Genomic DNA, 20,290 nt, shown 5'->3' with positions numbered 1-20,290 from the left:
GTCTGTGTGTCCTGCGGTGGGCTGGCATTCTGCCCGGGGTTTGTTTCCTGCCTTGCGCCCTGTGTTGGCTGGGATTGGCTCTAGCAGACCCCCGTGACCCTGTAGTTAGGATATAGCGGGTTGGATAATGGATGGATGGATGGTCACAGGACACGTATCAAGCCATAATCCTTTTCTCTGATATTTCTTATTAAAAAGTCGTATGGCGATAGGAAGAAAGAAATTTCTGGAGCGACTTATAGTGGGTTGGACTCTGACTGACCGACTGACATCCATTCTTTGGTTTTGCTTCGGACACAGAACCGAGAGACCTTGATAGTTGAGAAGTTTAGTAAATAGTTGAATACACAGGCCTCTAAACTACCGACTTTACATGGAACTGAAAGGAATTGAAATCGATACGACGGGCGTGCAATGCAGACTAAACATGGAGAGTGGCTAATGGAAAGTGGGCGGAGTCTGAGAGAGACAGGGGCCTCTGCATGTCTAAGGTCGTTGAATTGGCCTGAGGCTTCACACTGTCTTGCCTGCAGCTGGACTCTCTTGCCTCCCTGTTGCTTGACGGCCGTCGCTTCCATCGAGGTAGCGGAGCTGCTGATTGGCTCCCAGTTTTTACGAGGTGAGAGTTCGGCCTAAACATGGCCGGGTTCAGATCACCCCAGTGGTTTTTTTTTCCCCCCCTAAACACTCTGCCGTGTGTGTGAGATAGTCACTGTCCTTCAGTTACGATGGACAAGTGGCCAGTCTGCGTTCTCAGACATGGCAGCGTGACCTCGTGCCTTCTGTTTTCTTGATGTGTCACAGTGCGTTGCCAGTTGACGTGCAGGTTGGAATCAGGCGAGTCTTTCAAAAATCCTCAAGTCCTTGACACCCCCAACCTTCCTGCCATGTACTGTCTCATGAAGAAGTAAATTGCTGACTTTTTGAACCTACTGGAGCCGTCCATCTATAGATCTTCATGCCAACAGTACCTACGGGTAAAGGTGACCCATCAGAAACAAAACACAAGGAAAATGTACCTTTTGCATCAGCTATTTAACAAAAATATCGAAAGATTGGAATGGTCCACTGGGGAAGAAGAAGCCCACTGTTGGTCTTTGAAGCTGGTGTTGCCCCCCTTTTGGTGTCACACAGTACACCAGTATTGTAATCCAAATTTTAAAAACGATACGGAACCTGCATTTTGGGATTTTTGGTACTGGAAGTACATTTTGATCTGAACCCCCCCCCATCCATCCCTCAACACGTCTATTTTGTAATCGGATATCGGAACTTCACAGGGGACACCCTTGCCATTGCTGCGACACAATCAGAACTTCAGAGGCACCCTACACCCCCCCCCACAAGAGGGAAAGCAGTGCACCAGGGAGGCTGAAGTAAGACCGGGGGAGTCTTGGAGTTCTCCATTATTTGTTTCTGATCCATTTTGGTTCTGGTACTGAGTTCCAAAAGCTGGTATCCATGCCAACATCAGCATTTTAGCAGTGATCCAACACTAACCCCTTTAGCAGAAATGACTTCCTGTAGACCCACCAGTCTGTGAGATCAACCTGGTGACATTTTGGACCACTCGTCCATAACAGATTTCTTGGTGGACTTTCTTGCATGTCCTACCTGCTTCAGTGGGATTCATATCAGGGCTAGTCCATAGTCCACCATGGTCTTCTTTTTGAGCCGTTCCTTGGTGGATTCGCCAGTGTGCCTCATGGGAAAAGGTCCATTTCCAGGTCTGCTTCAACTTTGGGTTCAGATGTCCTCATGTTCTCCTCAAGCACACTTTGAGATGATGCAGAATTCGTAATTGACTCAGGGATGAAGGGTCAAAGCAACCCCAAAGCAGAGCATTTCCACCATCAGGCTTGACCATCCAGTTGGAGGTTCTCCTCCTGAAAGGCTGCCAGCCACTGTTGCAACTCTTTATCTTTGATTCATCTGACTAGAGCACGTTGTTCCAGAAGGTCTGGATGTTCAATAGCAGGGTTAGAGCAATGTTCAAGGTGAGGGGATCCAACCATTTCTAAAGCTGTGAGTGGTCTCAAGAAGGGGGACATGGAAGAAGACTTTTGAAACCAGGACTCTTAGAAGAAGGAACCGGGGAAGACTGGCCTTGGTTAGGCAGGTGACCAAGAAGAAGAAGAAGAAGATGTTACATTTATATAACATTTTTTTTTCGCTTTACATAGTGAGTGGGGAGCAACTTCAACCACCACCCATGTGCAGCATCCACCTGGACAATGTGATGGCAGCCATTTTGTGGCAGTAGTTATTAGCGGTGAAAGGATCGAGAGAGAGAGTTAGCCAATAAGAAACAGGGGATGATTAGGGGGCCTGAATGCGGTCAATTTCTTCTTATTATTTAAACTTCTAATTTCTTGAAAGCCCTTTCTGTTCTCTTTAATGACCAGAGAGAGTCAGGACCTCTCCTCTATAGAATGGAGCCATTTTTGTAACACTGTGTCCCCATTGGTGCATCAGTTTGTTGGGATCCACAGACAAACCACAGGGTCAGCGCCCCCTGCTGGCCTCACGTACACCTCTTCCAGCAGCAACCCCAGCTTTTCCTAGAGGGTCTCCCATCCAAGTACTGACCAGGCCGGACCATGCTTAGCTTCAGTAGGGTGAACCCATTTGAAGTGCATCTAATGGAGCTTCAGAATTCCTCTGCTGACATGGCTGACAACGTCTTTGAAGGACAAACATCTCGGCAGGACTCCATTAGTCAGGCTTGTTCTGATGTTCTTGTTGGACAGCAAAGGTTTTTTCCTGGTACACCTGGCATGTAATCTTCAACGCTGGCTGTTTCAAGAGTTACCTTCAGAACTGATTTTGGGGTCCTTGTTGACTTCTTTTAGTTTTCAAACCATCATCTCTCAGGCTGACTTTTCTGGTCCAGCCAGTCCTGGACAAATCAATAACTTGGCGACGACTCTCCCTATGGTGGTGTGGCTTATTTCAAATCATGTGCCCATCTTGTGAAACCCCTTTGCCAGACTCCTAGGCATCCACATCCTTCTTTCTGGGGGGGTCCTCTTTGGATCTTGGCATGATGACCCCCCCACACACGTCAGTAGCAAAGAGAACAGCTGCCACTCCATATCTGCAGTTCTTTGGGAGAGTCAGGTCCACCTGCAGACCCCCTAAGGAAGGTTCTCATTGGCTCCTCATCTGGAACACCTGATTCTGAATGGCGGGGTGGACTCACTTTTTCCCACAGGTCATATCTGCATTTTTGTTCATTTAGATCATGAGAGTGAAGGGGTCATTTGTTCCAGCAGACCACCTTCATCTGTTTGGCTCTGTCTGCGTGAAGATCTCCCGTGAGCCTGACCAAGTGTGTTGAGAAAGCTAACAGTTCCCAATGGGGGTGCACTTACTTATTCACACAGCTAAAATTTTGCTTCCGTCTGCTCCGTCACATCACATGCACTTTTACGCCATTGGCTGCCTCGCCGTCCTGTGGTGTTTGTCCCGAAAAAGATCCACAATTTGAGGTCAGGCATTCAACCCCCCCAAAACTGAGCAAGGCTGGTAGGAGACCGCCGGGTAAGCAGCTTAGCAAGCAGAGACAGTCTGGACGGGGGCTCAGATGACGCTGTCAGTAGACGAGAGGGTGGCTGGCTCCCGACGGCAGGCGAGGGGGTGGGCTTGTTCACTCAGCCCAGCTGCAAGTTAAGGAGCGGAGCCCCCTGGGAGTGTCTGGGAGCTTATACCTGCTGACTAGGGGGCAGCTGCAACTCAGGGAGTGGTGGTGGTGGTGGTGGTGGGGGGGCCATAATGACAGGACCACTGAAAGAGAGAGGGCAGCTTCACAGAAGACTTTTGTTTATTTGCTTATTTTTAGAATGGCAAAGCCGTCCCGGGCACCTGGAAACACAACAGCTAAACAAATGAGTGAGAAACAATAAGGATCAAAGTGAAGACCACCCCACCAAGAAGTGTTGGGCGCAACATGACATACCGGGCTCAGAGATGTCACACATGACACCATGTGATGCCGACGCTGGCCGTCAGCAGGGGGTACTCGGTAATCACTGGTCCACCCATCGGTCCACTGGTCGTGTTGTCACTACTGCATTATGTGCCCTGAAGCCCACGTATGTCGCTTGCCGACTGCCATTTGAGCCACGGTCAGGGTTGGCCCTGGCTGGCATGCATTGTGCACACTGCTACTTGTTAGGATTTCTGTGCCCTATTTTATCATTTTGTTCATTTTTTTTTTAGGGTTATGGAATGCCAGGGTCCGGGTCTGGTTCACTAGGACAGCAGAGTGCCACCCAGATGTTCCTTTTTCTCCTCCTCCTCCTCCAACAGGCAACTTGTGTGGCTCGTACCCGTCGGTCTGTACCTGCTCAATCCGTGTGGAGTCTCGTGAGGAGCTGGTGTTGTCTGCCCGGGCAGCTTTTACCAAATCCGTATCAGTAACCGAAACCGTCGGTGAGCTCACGGCAGAAAGGCCCTGTTCAGATCAGATTTCTTCATTTCCAACAACAATAAGTAAAATGGTTACGTGCAGAGATGAACGGTAATGGCAACGCAGTAAGAGTTTTAAATTCACGAAAAGCATTCTGAATCTACAAACAAACATGACGTCCGTGTTCTCCGATGTACAAAGCCACAAACGGAGCCCCAGAGCAGTAGAATTTCACAGGTATCGTGACCAGGAATGTGAGATTATTCTGTGTATTTCTGCCTTGTTATCTTCTTCTTAATGGTTTCAGCATTCATGGAATCTGTTCCTATTGTAGGTTTTTTTTAATTTGGGGTCCGCACTACCTGAACGTGACAGAAAGAATTTTGAAAAGGAGCAGACGAGAGAACGTCGTCAGAGACGCGCAAAGTTCGTTAACCAGAAGGCAAACCCAAAGGTTAGAAACGGTCGACAAAGAGTTTACGAGTTTTTTTTTTAAATCCAGTCTTGGATACGTTGGAATTAAAACGGTGAACCTTAAATAGTCGTCGTCATCACGCTGGTGAATTGTGGGAAACATCTAGGTAAGCAAACAGGGCAAAATCCACCCAGTAGCGTTGCACATTGCCCACACAAAGTGGCGTGAAATGGTGACGTAAAAAATGATTAAAGCCTCCGGGTTTAAAAAGAAAACAAACGACAGAAATGGAGTCCTTGGGTTTGAAAACGGACACCCAGAAGAACTCAGGGTCACTTTAGGAAAGTGCGCCAGACGAATCAAGAAGAATCCGGTCACAGTGGGCTCTTTTTGAGCTCATTAAAGACTATTAATATACTATTGTGCTGCCATTGCATTGTCTTGTGGTTGCAATGCCTGTTGCTGCCACATCACAACAATCAGTCGTGGCGTGTGATGTCACTCGTCACACTTATTGTTCACGTTTCTCCAGGGCAACAAAGAGTTTAGTGGTGATTTTGGGGGTCTCTCGACTTTTTGACTACGTTTTCAGGTCATGTTTTTGGGTTTTTTTTTTTTCCCGAGCTGTTGTTATTAATGTTTTATTTTCAATGCCATCTTGTTTCAGCAAAACCCATTGCCTCGGTAATGCTCCCATCATGCACCAGGAGTATGTGTTGGGGACATCTTTCAGAGCAGTGCTATAAATCAGTGTTTCTCAACCAGTGGGTCGCAGGCCGCCGCTGCTGGGTCTCGGTGGGTCGCTTGGTCCCCCTCACCCGGTAACGATCGACTCACCCCAGGGTCCTACTCTGGAATGAAACACGCTTGAGAAAGTGAGTAGCGACACCAGAAAGGTTAAGAGACACGAGTATAAAGGTCACTTGTCGTAAGCCTCAAAATATCCGAGTTTGGGTGAATTTGCCGGCGGTTTACGTGCGACTCTCTCTTTTGTCGTTTGGTATTTAATTATATTTTGTCTTAGTTGTTAATTCCTATGGCCCTTTTGGTACAAATTTGGGTGTTTTGCTACCCTGGAGGTTTGGGTGACGACATTAGTTCATCCCTTTCGAGCTATTTGTTGTTTGTTATGAAATATTTTGATGTCTCCGCCACCATTTTTGAGGTCCCGTTATTAGGGGCGTGTCTTTTAATATTGTGTGCGATCAGTCGTGAAAGTTCTTGTTCTCCTGGTTCTCCTAGTTTGTCTTCTTCGTCTTCTTCTTGTTCTTCTTGATTTTATTTTTCTTTCTCTTCTTCTTCTTTTGGTTCTTGTCGCTCTTCTCCTTCTCCTTCTTCCGTTACATTTCACGGTTGCCCTTTTCCCAGGTGACTTACAAGATCCTGGAGGACAGGCAGGTTGGGTGACTCGCTCGCGGTGGTCCGCTGCCTTCCCCGCTCTGCCGCTGTACCTGCATGTCGTCTGTTGTGTCATTTTTACTTCACTGCACAGACGGCCCACACGACCAGCATAGCCTTTGGTCTCCAGAGTATTCCCGACAGATGGACGTCAGTCACGTTGCTGCTGCTGGTCCTGACATGAAACTCAAGTCCTCTGGCTGGTGGCACTTGGGACACACGGCTGAAGACAGACACACTGGCACACGAGGCCTCGGCGCGCTTGGCTAGCAGTTGTTTGCCCCCCCACCCCCACCAATGGTACATCAAAGGCAGCCCCCTTGGAGAGCGGCTTCTCAACGCAAAGGCTTAATTTCAATTAGGGGGCCGTCACACCTGTGGGCCGACTTCAAAAAAGGTCCCAGCAGTCCAGCCAGATGGGGGAGGGGAGCGGCCACAATTTGTTCACATTTAGCAGGAAGGACCCCCCGTCATTAACAGGTCCTTATCCAGAGGAGCAGGAGGGAGGGCTTCACCGGAGAGCCCACTGAGTGTTGTGACCGAGGGACACAAACATAAAAGAGGGAAAGACATCAGAGGTCACATGACCCAGGGCGGGGCTTGGAGTGGGCACATCGTCCGCTGCTGGCAGTACAGAAGAGCGCAGGGCACTCCGGCTCTGTATGTTATATAGCGCCTTTCATGTCTGTCTGTCCTGTCGGTGAGGCTCGCTGTATTTCTGTGCTGTGTGTCACCTTGCCCTGCACTCACTGATATCGTCACACCGGTCGTGTCCTTGCTACGTCACCCCCATTCTCCACCGAGGGCCCTCAGCTCGTCCAGGTTTCAACTTTATCCCCCCAGCAGGCTTCTCACTGAAGGTGGGTTCATGTCCCACCAGACCAGGTACTCCAGTGCCCCTCCATGATTTTAAGTTGAGCCCCCCACACCATCCCCCCGTGTCCTTCCCTGTCATAGCCCACCCTGTCCAGAGTGGTGTCGCTGAGGGTCACAGTCCATCTTGATGGGTGGTCTGTTTGCCTGGTCAATTAAAGAGCTTCCCAGAGATGGCTTGTGGGCACACGGTGGCAGTGCCAGAGTCCACTTGTTTGAGCCAGCACTTTCAAACTGAGGCGTTTCTGCAGGTAGTCTTTCTTGTAGATTGTTACTTGTGCCCCTCAATTCCCAGTGCAGATATGATGAAGTTCTTGAGACCCTGGCGCATCTTTTAGATGTTACCCGAGGTTCAGCTGGCACATCACGTTTGTGAACTTTGGAGGAGCTCCGTCTGCAGGGTGACAATTGATGGCTGCCTGACTTGAAAGCCTGCGGTTGTTTTAAGTGGCGATGATGGACACCCCCTTGAGTCCGTGTAAAGGCCGAGTGTGAGAATGGCCCCCCAGCGGCTGGCGTTTGAAGTCCTCCTAAGACACCATCTGTGCCCGATTGTTGGCCACTAATTGTCTCCTTAAAAAATAATTAAATCAGCTCTGATGATCTTTTAGGTGGGATCACGCGCTCTGTAGGGGGGCTGCGGTTAAGCTACCTGACCACCAACCATTGGGTGAGGGGGTGGGGGGATCAAGGGGAGGCAAACTGCTTAGAAGTTGTGGAGTGGCAGAAGACCAGGTGTGTTTAGAGGTGGATTGGCTGATGGCTTCTTCAATGGCTGTTTAAGGAAAGTGGCAGCCGCATCTGAACACGCGGTGACAACGTTAGTACAGCAGCTAGTGCTGCCACCGTCACGTGTGCAGAGGACAGCGACATGACAGCTGGCCATCTTACCAACAGGAACAATCACTGAGGGCACCAGCCTGGCATCTCAGTGCCAGAGTACACGGTGACACCTTCTGATCCACAGTGTCACCCAGCATGGCCCTTCGGACCTCTGGCAGACCTTTGGTAAGAGCTGTAGTAACAGTGGTGGGAATAGCAATGGTGGGCATAAGCGCCCAACTGCAGTGCACCCACAGGGACGGGCAATCCTGACATGCATGTGTTAAATAACAGGTGACACGTCACCACCTGAGCTCCAAACGTCTGTTGGCCTGACCTGAAAAAGCACATTTGACTGGTCAGGAAAATACAACTAGGTGGTTATGAATGACTAGATGTGAAAGGCGCTATATAATAGATTGATACATAGCTATGAAAGGCACTATATAATGTAATGATATATATGAAAGCCACCATATAATAGACTGGTAGATGGATATGAAAAGCACTATATAATGAGAGAGATATGGAAGATACTATAAATGTAGTGACAGATATGAAAGGCACTATATAATGTAATGATATATACAGTATGAAAGGTGCCATATTATGGACTGATACATAACTATGAAAGGCACTATATAATGCAGTGATAGACAAGAAAGAAACTATATAATAGAGATGAAGAGCAGTAAGTAATTTAGCGATCTATGTGAGAGTAACTATATAATAGACTTGTAGATAGATATGGAAGGCACTATATATTAATATGAAAAGCACTGTAAAATAGTGATAGATAAATATGAAAGGCACTATATAATGTAGTGAGAGATATGAAAGGCACTATATAATAGATTGATACATAGCTATGAAAGGCACTATATAATGTAATGATATATATGAAAGCCACCATATAATAGACTGGTAGATGGATATGGAAGGCACTATATATTAATATGAAAAGCACTGTAAAATAGTGATAGATAAATATGAAAGGCACTATATAATGTAGTGAGAGATATGAATGAATGACACCATATAATAGACAGTTAAGTACACAAGTAGAGCAGATGTCAGCCACTAGGGAGCCACACGCTCCTCAGCCTGACATGAGAGGCTCCTGATGTGCCAGTGCTGTGCCCAGGGCTGGGGGGTGGCAGCCTTACCTGAGGGGTGACCCAGGGGGCCCACCGGAGGTGTGTTCAGTAAGTGGAGTGACAAGGCCTATTATTTCCTGTTAACCGTTTGCTGCGACTGTGCAGTTTAGACACAGACCCTTGTTTGTATTCTCTTGGCGTCCCTCCTCTGTTCTCCGTTATATAGCGTCTCTCAAAGCAGGCGTCAATCATCTAAGCCCAGTAACAGGATTTTGTGTAAGCTCGCTCTTTTATTTATTTCGCAGAGTTGTAATCCCCTCATGAGAGGCGGCCATTCATTATGGTGGTCCTGCCCTGCGCTGTCTTAAGGGATTAGAGCTGTGGCCGCCTCATCCCCCTGCAGTGGCCAGCGCTCGGGTTTTGTATTTGCACAACAGCTTGATGGCCACTTTGATTTGAGTCGCCTTCTCCTTTGATGGCGTGGCTTCCTTTGGGTGACAATGGCGAGTGCCACATGACGCCACGGCCCTCGTTGTCTTCTGTTGGTTTTGTTAAAGAAGGCACAGTTTTTCAAAGGGGGATGGGTTGGGGTCTGCCAGTTATAGTGGTTGGTGCCCACCTGCCTGCTTGTTCATTCTGTGTTTGCTTTTCCTTCAGTGGTGCCAGTCAAATGTGCAAGAAGACGAGGACAGGCTGAGTGGTCCACAGAGAGAGGCGGTGTCGGGGATCGAGGAGCGATGGATGACCCCCTTCAATACATCCAAGGTAATGTAGTGCCCTGCAGACCACCATCACAGTCACTTCATATTGTGGGGTTCATGGTGGTCTGCACCGTCAAGGAGCTTTATAGTCCCATAACCTGCTTAGGACAGATTGTCCTTTCATGTACTGTAAACTGCATGTATCTCGTTTGTACTTATTATGATGATGATGATGATGATTATTGTGTTAAATTGCTGTTTTTATGATTCTGGGACCACAAACTAGCAGAATGGTTTAGGCCTTCGCAAAGACCCACAAAAAACCTCACTGGCCTGCACCAGAATACAGAAGGCCTGACCCAAAGCAACTGCTGGGTAGGGGTTTGCAGGCTTTTAAAGTTCAGAAGAGAAATCTGCAAATCCCATTGGCCTTATGGGTTATTGGGCGTAACCCCCACCCCCCTTGGTGTCATGACCCACCTGGTTCTTTCACATGCCAATTCAACGCGAGAGTCCGAGTGAGGGGAGTGGGGTGGTCCCTCTTATCAGAGCTTGTCCAGAGCGTTCCTAGAATCGCGTGTGATTGTTGAGGCTTCTCCTCCATGGTGGACTAAGCACAGTTGTCATAGTCAAGGGTTATCGGTTGCGACCCACCTATGATGCTGCCACTGTGAATTGTGAACGATTCCCCCCACTAGAGGGAGCGTTTCACCATCAAATCCTGGCTAGTAATAAAGGTAATTGAAAGACGTATTCTCCATTAAAAATATTCCCGTCACGATGAAGCTCTGTGGATCTCAAAGGCAAAATGGAGTTGCCTGAAACACAACGGCAATCCAAATCAAACAAGCCCCCAGAACAGCAAAGGGTCCAAAAACAAAACCGAAAGTCAAAATACCAGCCCACCCAACAATGACCACAAGAATGCTCAGCCCTCCCAGGCACATTTGAAACTGTGGGAGACCTGCTGGATTTATATGGCAGCAGGGGGAGGTCCTTGGTGGTGATTGGCAGGTGGCCCCGCCTCTTGGGGTGCCACCCCCAAAGCGCATGAAACCAAAAACCAAAGAATGATGCATTGAGTCAACAGAACAGATTGAGACATGACATGGGCTCGGCAGAAAAGCCCACCCGCCTCCCGATGCCACTGCGTTGTCCAAGGGTGGCCCCGCCCACTTGGAGTCTGGTTTTGGACCCTCTTCTTTCTTCCCCCGGCACCTTCAAACCGCTTTTCTGCTTGCGGGTGCAACAGTTCCAAGGAGCTGGAGCTGACCGTGACACCTTGTGCCTCGTTTTAGGTGGTCTTGTGGAGAATGAAGTCCCTCGTAAAAAGGGGAGGACAAGAGAAGCTGTTCAGATTCGCTCCTGTGCTCCTGTCATCTTCACACGTCACCCTCTGCTGGGCAACTTCTCCCTTGACATTGAAGTCTATGAGAGATGACAAGAAGGAGCTCTTTAGCGCTGAAAGGCACTGCTGTTGGGGTCTTGGGGGGGTGGGTTCACAACCCTTCCACCTTAATAAGAAGGTGCCAGTTCCAGTAAGACCTGGACATGGACAGAAAGGAAGCGGAGGAAATCCATTGGAAACTAAGAGCCGTCTGATAGCCGGAGCATTCTGGAGGGGGTCAGTATGCGCAGGGCGGCCCCCCGTTGACTTTCACGTGTCTGAATTGAAGGCCGAATTGAATTGAGGAAGGTGGCGGTGATGAACTTTATGTTGGACAGCATGGAAAGAACTCAGTCCTCTTCCTTAATTCCATGGCGGAGTCTTGGATGACATTTTAAGGGAACGGCGAACAAAAAAGGTCATCTGAGCACTTGATAAAAATCACACCCACAATGGTGGGAAGGTGTAGGGAGACCCTCTGCTCCCCGACTTGGCCCCCTGCTCTAGTGGACCTCCGCCAGGGTAGTTCACATTATTCACTGCTGTCGCCACAGCACGCGTGGGGCCCGACGGGTTACTTCATGGAAAATGGGGGTGATGAATGTGCAGGGTAATCCCGGAGCGCCAGCAGTGGGATCACCGAGACCCTTTGATCGGCAGCCTCCGTGTATTCAGCTGCTGGCTGTTAAATTGTCCCTTTGCTCCGTTTCTGCAGATGCAACAGACCCCCGTGTAGGAGACGAGTGGAGAAGTGTGGCTTCATTCTGTTTGTGGGAGCGAGTGGTCTTATCAGAGGCGCCGCTTTTATCGTTTAAACGGGCGCGATGACGAAACTGACTTTAAGATGGCACAAGAAGTAAGAATAAGTTCAGATGGCACTGGGAGTGGTGCTTTGTGTTCAAATCCTCGGCTGGCGGTAAAAGGGGAGTGCGGGTGACAAAATACACAGATGAGTGAGACCAGGACCACTGCCGCCTTCGCCAGGCGTCACGTGTCCGAGGGTGGGCACTCGATCGTTTACTCCTCTTCCCAGCGCTTAGCCTTCGCTTTTCTGTATATTGTTCTTCAGCTGCGGTGCCGGCGTCGCATTTCACGTCCTCCATTTGACCAACCCGCCCAGGGTCGCTTCTTCTTCTTGGCCACCATCTAGTCGTCGTCGTCTCTGCATCACGTGACCATACCACCGCTCACCCGCACGACTCTCGCATCCTCGCCATGATTGGCGCCACTCCCCTCGCTCTTCATTTGCGCCTTACATGGGCGTTTGGCTCCAGCGTAGCGTCTGCCATTTCCATGGCATGCAGTGCTTGAGTGTCGCCAGCCAACACTCCGTACCGTAAAGGGAGACTCGTTGGGCGACGAACTTGTATATCTTCGCCATTCTGCTGTTGCCAAGGATGCCATTTCAGCCAGGTTGGCATTGTCCCTCACTCAGGCATCGGGAGAAGAGTCGCCATCTCTCGAGATGAGCAAGTTGTTGAGATGTTTTCCGTCAACACGTGTGGTGCCAGGCGTCTGCAGGCCCCATTCCATGTATTCCGTCTTTTTCATGTTGAGCCGAAGTCCGTTCCCTTGCAGCCGGCCTTCCCATCGCTGTGTGATGACTTCCAGCCCTTGACACCATTGGCATAGAGGGGAGCGTCCGTGGAGTCTCCGTTTGAATGTCTGCAGTGAGGGCCGATCCTTGGGGGACGCCAACACGGATATCGAAGGGGAGGCAGCGCTCAGGACACCGTAGAGGAGTGGGATCCTCCGCTCGTCAACTTCTGGGACACCATGCAGCCAAATCAGCTCACGGGGGGAGTCGGTCGAAGGCCTTCTACAGATCCAGGACCACCAAGTGCAGTGCCTTATTCTTTTCCCAATCGTTTAGTGTAGCGCAGTCATTCCAGCTGTTGATGCCACAGACGAGGGTCTCCCTTGAAAAGCACGGCACCTCCTGATGGTGTCACCTGGTGCTGTTCGCACACCCCTGGTGGTGGTCCTGTCTGGGACTTGAGAACCCAAGCGCAGTTCACCTCACCTTCGATCCTGAATTTAAGCGGCGGCGTGACTGCGCACGAGGCACACGGGAGAGTGTGGACCCCCACAGACGGAGCGGTGGAAGACAGGGGGCAGCGTCGTGAGGACGGCCGTTTTCACTGTGGAATAAACCCGTAGGGAGCAATCGTCTTTTGCCTCCACCATGAACACGAATGTAAACCCCTCCACCCCGGACCCCTCCCTACGCGTGTGACGAGTCAATTTAGTTAAACGAAACTCATCGACAAAACGCTAAAACGATCGAAGAGCAAGTTGTGGTGAAACACATCTGAGGAACAGCCAAACTACAGTTTAAGACAAAACACGCACGACACGTGGGATGAAAGGGAGAATGGGAGATCCTCCAGAGAGTGGGGGGGGCGGAGATAACTTTGAAACCGAGACCGCCATTTGGCGTAACGTCATTTAGCCACCTGATTGTCACCTGCAGACTGACGGAGATGTGGAAGCCCCTTAATGGCCCCCGGCGAGGACGGAGCTGTGAGCCTGACGCGTATTTCAGTAAAGCAACAGCTGCCCTGCCAAAAAGGCTTATGGTGACGTCCCTGAACCCCCCCAGTGGCTCGGTGAAGTACAAAGACGTCAATGCAGTTTAGAGGGTGACCCCCCAATGCATCCCTGTGGCAACAACTGCACCATACATGTCGGCCGAAGACCACTGCTTGGAATGTAAAGCATCGGCTGCACTCGCAGTCATTAAACCATCTGAGTGGCGCCCACTGCAACAAGGCGCTATATAGAATTGGGCTGTTTGATAAGAACGCAAAAGCACATAGCGAGTGGGGGGCCCCCTAGTGGCTAAGACGGCCAACTGCAATGCACAAGTTCAGTCGGCACGGAGACCCCCACTGAGGGTGTTGCTGACTTGCTGGTTCAAATTTGGGACTGCAAAGTGAATAAACAAGGGGGTGAAAGTAAAAGCCTTGGGTGGGGGGGTTCTAGTCGGCTCCCCATTTTAATTGCGACAGGAAAATTGGAAAAGAGAAAAGTCCCAGCGATTATGGAGGACGTTGTGCATCCTTCCGGGCTCCTCTTTGGCTAATTGGAACGTCTTTGTCGCAGTGGAACTCCATATCTCTTGGGGGATTCCCATTCTTCAAAGACCCCCAGACACAGGACGTCTGGGTCATGACATCACTGTGTTGTCTCGTCTGGGCTGTGGGCAAAAGCAGAGAGAGACTTTTAGCTCCGGCGTTTCCCCGGACATTGGTGCTTTTGAAATGTGAAAAAGTAAGTGCACCCCATTTCAAATAGTTGCCTTTTTCAGCATACTTGGACGGGCGCACAGGTGGTCGTCACGCCAACGGAGCCTACAGATAAAGGGGTCCTGCTGGAACAAAACTGACACGTTGTGTTCACTCTCATGATCCCATGGAAAAAGTGAGCCCACCCTGTCCATTCATGCCCAATCCATCAAAATCACAATTGGGTGTTCTAGGTGAGGTGCCAATGAGACCCACCCTTAGGGGCTTCTGCAGGTGGACCTGACTGTCTTATTTAAACAGCAGATATCGAAGGTCTGGTGTTCTCCTAGATGTTAGGGGTCATCAAGCCAACATCCAAAGAGGCCTCCCAGAAAGAAGGATGTGGATGCCTAGGAGTCTAGCAAAGGGGTTTCACAAGGTGGCCAAATGATTTGAAATCAGCCACACCACCGTAGGGAGAGTCGTCGCCAAGTGGCGGAGATTTCAAACGACGGCCGATTTGTCCCAGCAGCTTTGATGCTAAAAGACGTCTCCAGGGACCCCAGAATGTCATTGTGAGATCTGCAGGTTAACTCCTGACACAGCAGGTGTTCAAAGTGCACGAGACTGGACAAATGTGGCCTGCATTTGAGGTGGGCCTGGAAAAGTCCAGAAAGAACATTGGAGCAGGACAGCAGTTGGCCATTGAGCATCCAGGCCTGCTGGAAGAGATGAATCCAAAGCTGAGCTGCAATGGCATATTAGAAGGAGACCCTCACGCCAGCCCTGACGCACGCTGGTGGACGTGTGCTGGTTTGGGGTTGCATTACGGTCTCGGGGGTCTCGGCAGCTTGCCATCATCTCAAAGTGTCCTTGAGGAGAAAGTGAGGCCATTAGCCCAAAAGAACCACAAACGGACCCTTCAGCATGATGATGACTTGACGCTCACATAGCAAATCCAGCAGGCATGGGCGGACCCTGGAATGTTGAAATGGGCAGGAGAAGCCACAGATATCATTGCATGGAGGAGTGGCGTCAATGTCAGAGAGAGGCGAGCAATTGTAAAGAACGCCACTTCTGTTAAGAGGGCGCAATGGCAGCTTCTGAGGCCTAAGGGTGGACTTGCTCTCCCTTCCTGGTGGACCACCACATCTGTTGATGTTTTTCTTGAGCAGATGGTCGAGAGGGCACATCTTCCTTGGGTTTTTCTCTAAGTAGGCCCTGTTGTCGTGAAGATCTGCCATTTGCTGGCTCTAGTGTGTTGAACAAGCTACAACAACAACAACAACATTTATTTATATAGCACATTTTCATACAAAGACACAAAAAGACACAATAAGAAAACAAAATAAATCAACATTAACATCGAATAAGAGTAAGGTCCAATGGCCAGGGGGGACAGAAAAAACAAAAAAAACTCCAGACGGCTGGAGAAGCTGGCCATTTCCATGGGGTGCACTTACTTTTCCACATGCTGTGAAAGGAACACACAGTAACAACAAAGAGGAGGAGGGTCTCCAGCGGGTGTCACCCCCTTTAACGTCCACTAGAGGTGGGCTGTAAGGGTCCGCTCTGCCATTCCCCTATGAGGGCCCCTGGGTCAGGCCAGTGCTGGAGTCCTGCGGTGACGTGAAAGCCACACGCCTGAGGGTGACAACTGGCTCTTCGGTATGCGCAGGTCACCACGACTATGCCACGTTAGGGTTGCTCGCCCGCCTGCCGTCTGCTCACCTTTTCCGTTTGCGTTGCCACCTGACCTCCCGGGGCAGAGTGCCAGGAGGGCGAAGGCGGCACGAGGCAGGAACAGGAAGGCTTCGCTCAATGGGGGCTCTCATTCCTGAGACAAACGTCCCCTTTTAGAGAACGACAACCCAGAGAGAAAGGAGCCTTTCCTGCGCCCTAATCTCCACTGGACGCGCGTTGATCCACGGAGCGGGAGCCAGGAGCGCGCGGCGGGTAGACACGGGGTCTCTTGTCATGGGGAGGATGTGCGGGCACAAAGGCACGTTTCACAGTCACCCCATTCAGGCCATTGTGAGGCACGCCATCCATTGCTTGAGTCAGCTCCCGTTTGTGATCTAAAAGGACTTTCCGTCAATGTCCCATTCATGCGGCGGCAGCAGCAGGATGCCAGAGGTGGGTGCCTTCAATGGCAGCGCCAAAGATGTGAGGCGACGCTTTCAGCACAAATGGGCTGAGTGAGAGAGAGGAGCTCTGCTGTCATAATCCACTCTTTATCTGCCTCCGCGGAGCTCATTGCCATTCAGGCCTCATGCGTGGAGGACGCGCCAAAGGCTCTCATTGGGAAGAGGGCGAGGGGTCAGCATGCTGGCACAGCGCGGACAGGTTAAGACCCCTGAACGGGGCCTTAAAGTCTACCTGTGTGTGTGGAAGTAATGAGCTCACTTTCATCTGGATCTTGGAATCACCTCGATGACAATGGGATGGTCAGCCCAGCAGGCACACCAGTGCTGTTCACCTCGGGTCTTCAACTGAACGCCCAGGCGAGGTCTGATGTGTATGTCCACATATATCTCTGTGAAGAAAGCAATACAATGTCTGGCGTCCATGCCCAGGAGTAATGTGCCACCGGGTCTGCAAAAGGGCAGAAATGGCTGATGAATTAAGGGCGGGATGGCAGGGGGGGACATACGTCCTAGTGCCCCAGTGCCCAGAACATGTGGTGTGCATCCTGGTGTCACATGCTCTGGTGACCACAAGAGGGCAGGACTGTCTGATGAACAAAGGCAAGGGGCCAGCATCAGACAGTAACCCATGGGCACTCGCCATATGTCATTCCTGAAAAAGATATTGCCATAAACTGGCTCTCTTGGAACATCAGCCTGTCTATTATATAGCGCCTTTCAAATCTATCTCTCTTTGTATTATATAGCGCCTTTCAAATCAATCTCTCTATGTATTATATAGAGCCTTTCATACCTATCGGTCTATCTCTTACACATTTCTTTTCACATTTATCTGTCTAGCCCTTTATTATATAGCGCCTTTCATATCTATCTGTCTAGGTATCTATTATATAAGTGCCTTTCAAATATGCCTGTCTGTGTATGTATTATATAGCGCCTTTCATATCGAGTTGTCTATGATATAGTGCTGTTCATTTGCATCTGTCAATTATATAGCCCCTTTCATACCTGTGTATTATACATTTATCTGTCTGTCCCTCTATTATATAGCGCCTTTTACATCTTTATATCAATTATGTAATGCCTTTCACAGCTGTGCGTCGGCCTGTTATATAGTGCCTTTCATATCTACCTGTCTGTTATATAGTGCCAGTCTTATCTTTCCTTCAGCTAACCTCTGATTGGAAGATGGCACACAGACACCGGTGGCACTTAACGCCACTTGTGCCCCCTAATGCCTGCTTGCTCTGATTCAGCCTCCCAGTATGTGCCTAGGAAAGGTGGCCCAGTGGCTAAAGCAGCAGACCATCAAGCACCAAAGTGCTTTATTCAGCCCTTCTGATGGGGACTTAATGTGCCTCCAACCTCAGACTGAGCTCACTTTTCATTTGGCATCACCCAGCGCCCGATGGGTTGAACTCTGACAATCTGTGCGAGGGTCTGAAGCTGGCATTCTCAGCGGTGCTTGAAGTTAAGTCAGCTTGGGCTGCCTGTGGCCTTCACTCTCACAAAACGAGCAGCAGTAAGGGGCACGAGAGGTGAGCCCGTGGGGCACATCAGACGCGATTCAAAGATGGAGAGTTCTCAGCCTAATCTGAGCCTGGCAGTCGACTGCCCTGCCCCCACCGGCCCAGACCCTCTGCCTTCCTGACAGGTGTCTTTAATGAAAGGACCTCCAGTGCCGACATGGCAGGTTGTCAAAGCAGCAGTGTGGGGGCCGAGTGAGAGAGCGGGCCGATCTGGAGGGGCGAAGCCCAAGAAAGCGGCAGCTGCTGCTCGGCTCACACGGCCAACACAACGAGGGGCCTGTGATGGCACAGCGGGCCGGAGCCAGGGATTGTGAGGGGGACCATTCTCACGCCCCGAGATGTGGGGGCATCAGGGCCCGGCGGTTACTGAGCTGTGATGGGGGGCACACAAGATGAGGGTCTTGAAAACAGACATGTAAAGGATACCCCTTTAGGCCTGAGGGTGCCCACCACTAATAACACGCTCAAACCCACTTGGCCCAATTCAGGAATTGACATCCCACTACTTCACTTAATGTCACTCTCTCTGCTGTCCACAAAGCCACTTCTTTGAATTCAAGGCAGCCTGAGCAACTCCTGGCAGCAGTGGGCACACAGACAATGCCAGACTGGGTACCAGTCTGCCACAGAGCCTTCCAGGACACACAAACCTGCGTCCACCTCACTAGTCACTAGAGAAAGTGAGCATGTCAGGGCCCGGGATGCTGAGATCCATAAGGTGGCAGTGCCATCCGCTGTGCCAGTCCCTTAGTGCCATTTTATCATCAAGTTTGTGAGGCTTGACAGCTCACCCAGTGTGTGTGTGTGAGTGCAGCCCACCAGAAAATGACCAAGTGTTCTATAAAGTGGCTTTTCATGGCATGTGCCATCCCAGACAGTTTGAAGGGTGCAGTGCAGTGCAGTGTGCCACACGTAAGGCTAAACGTGCCTAGAGGATCTTGTGTGTGCCCAGGGACATCACCTTGTAGTTGTGAAAGGTGCTATACAATTAGCATCAATGTTTGTGAAATAAAATGTCACAACATTTGAGATCTGTTTGGCCTAAGCAAGGGTCCCTTCATTCTGACCAGGAGCTCAGCCTGCATGAGGGTCTCATGAGGGCACCAACCTGGCATCTTGGCAGCTGTCGTCACACAACTCGACATACAGCAGATGTGTTTTGTAGCTGGGGTGTTGGTACGTGTACAGAGGGCAGCGCACACCGATGACCAACATGCAGCACGTCTCACTCCTGGTGCCATGAGGAGTGGCCGTGGGTTAGGAAATTCAAGTCGGCCCACCCACTCCATGCCATGCTCCTCATTTTGTGCCCCCATGACTTGTGGAGGGTAACCTCCAGTGCACTCCACCCCAGCTGTATAGAGCCTGTTGGTGTGCCATCACGTGCCATGCTGTCTTTGACCTGCTGCTGTTCATTATGCCCCCCTTCAGCCCAGTCAGGTTGGTAACTGGACCACCAGCCTGGCATGTGTCATGTCCTCGGTGGTGATGTGACCTCCATGGTCGGTGACGGCCACTGAATCCCTCGCTCTTCAGGGCTTTATTGTCACATTCTTTTTCTTTTTCCAGAATGCAGCCACGGCTCGGGCACTTCATGTGGCAGCTAACTAAGGGCACACAGAGAAAGGGGCACTCGCCACCGGTGGTCTCTCACTTAAAGGAGTCATGGAGACAACGAGAGGCCCACAGCTGGAGGCTGCACTCGTCCACCATTTGGCTTTTCTCTTCCACACTACGCTGTCCTCCGGCGTGCCAGCGTTGCTCACGGTGCTTGAACTGAATATTTCATACCCACCCAATGCCCGTCAGCGCAGGTGGACCTTGCCTTGGACTGGCATCCCATTTAGAAAGAGTGAGGCTTCTCACCGCCGCACACTGAAAATCAAATGGAAGGGAGTGATGGGAGAGCCTTGAGAGGGAGGGCACGTCAGGCGTGAGTGGGTTAGAAAGGCTGGCACCTGGAAACTGGGTGAGAGGGGGTGAGGCTGAGGGTGCGAGTGAGTGAGTGAGTGAGAGGAGAGAGAAAGTAGGTGACAGTGAGAGGGGAGGAGAGGGAGGGAGTGCGCTTGGCCACGCCCATTCCAGCCGCCCTTAGTGCTCAGTGATTGGATGGAAAGGCCGATTCGTAGAAGTAGCGCTGTGAAGGACTGACTCTTTATTATTTTGATTCTTTTTTATTTCAGTATCATCCTCGCACTGTGTCTGTGTGCCCCTTTATACGTGTTAATGGTCTTGGTATCATCTGTGTATTTAATTCTTCTTATGGACCGCGCCGTCCACGTA

General features: G+C 50.4%; 1 protein-coding gene across 1 annotated transcript in view; it reads left to right on the top strand.

Annotated features, from left to right (window-relative positions):
• Positions 1-20,290, top strand: part of LOC120540997 (rab5 GDP/GTP exchange factor-like) — a 66,124-nt gene that overhangs the window by 14,924 nt on the left and 30,910 nt on the right. The window contains exon 2 of the mRNA XM_039772222.1: positions 9,674-9,781. Within this exon, the coding sequence (XP_039628156.1) occupies positions 9,674-9,781 (108 nt within the window). The remainder of the gene's footprint in view (positions 1-9,673; positions 9,782-20,290) is intronic.

The sequence above is a fragment of the Polypterus senegalus genome, chromosome 12 (genome assembly GCF_016835505.1).
Source record: "Polypterus senegalus isolate Bchr_013 chromosome 12, ASM1683550v1, whole genome shotgun sequence".
Taxonomy (NCBI): Eukaryota; Metazoa; Chordata; class Cladistia; order Polypteriformes; family Polypteridae; genus Polypterus; species Polypterus senegalus.
This window is presented reverse-complemented; position numbering and strand designations above follow the sequence as displayed.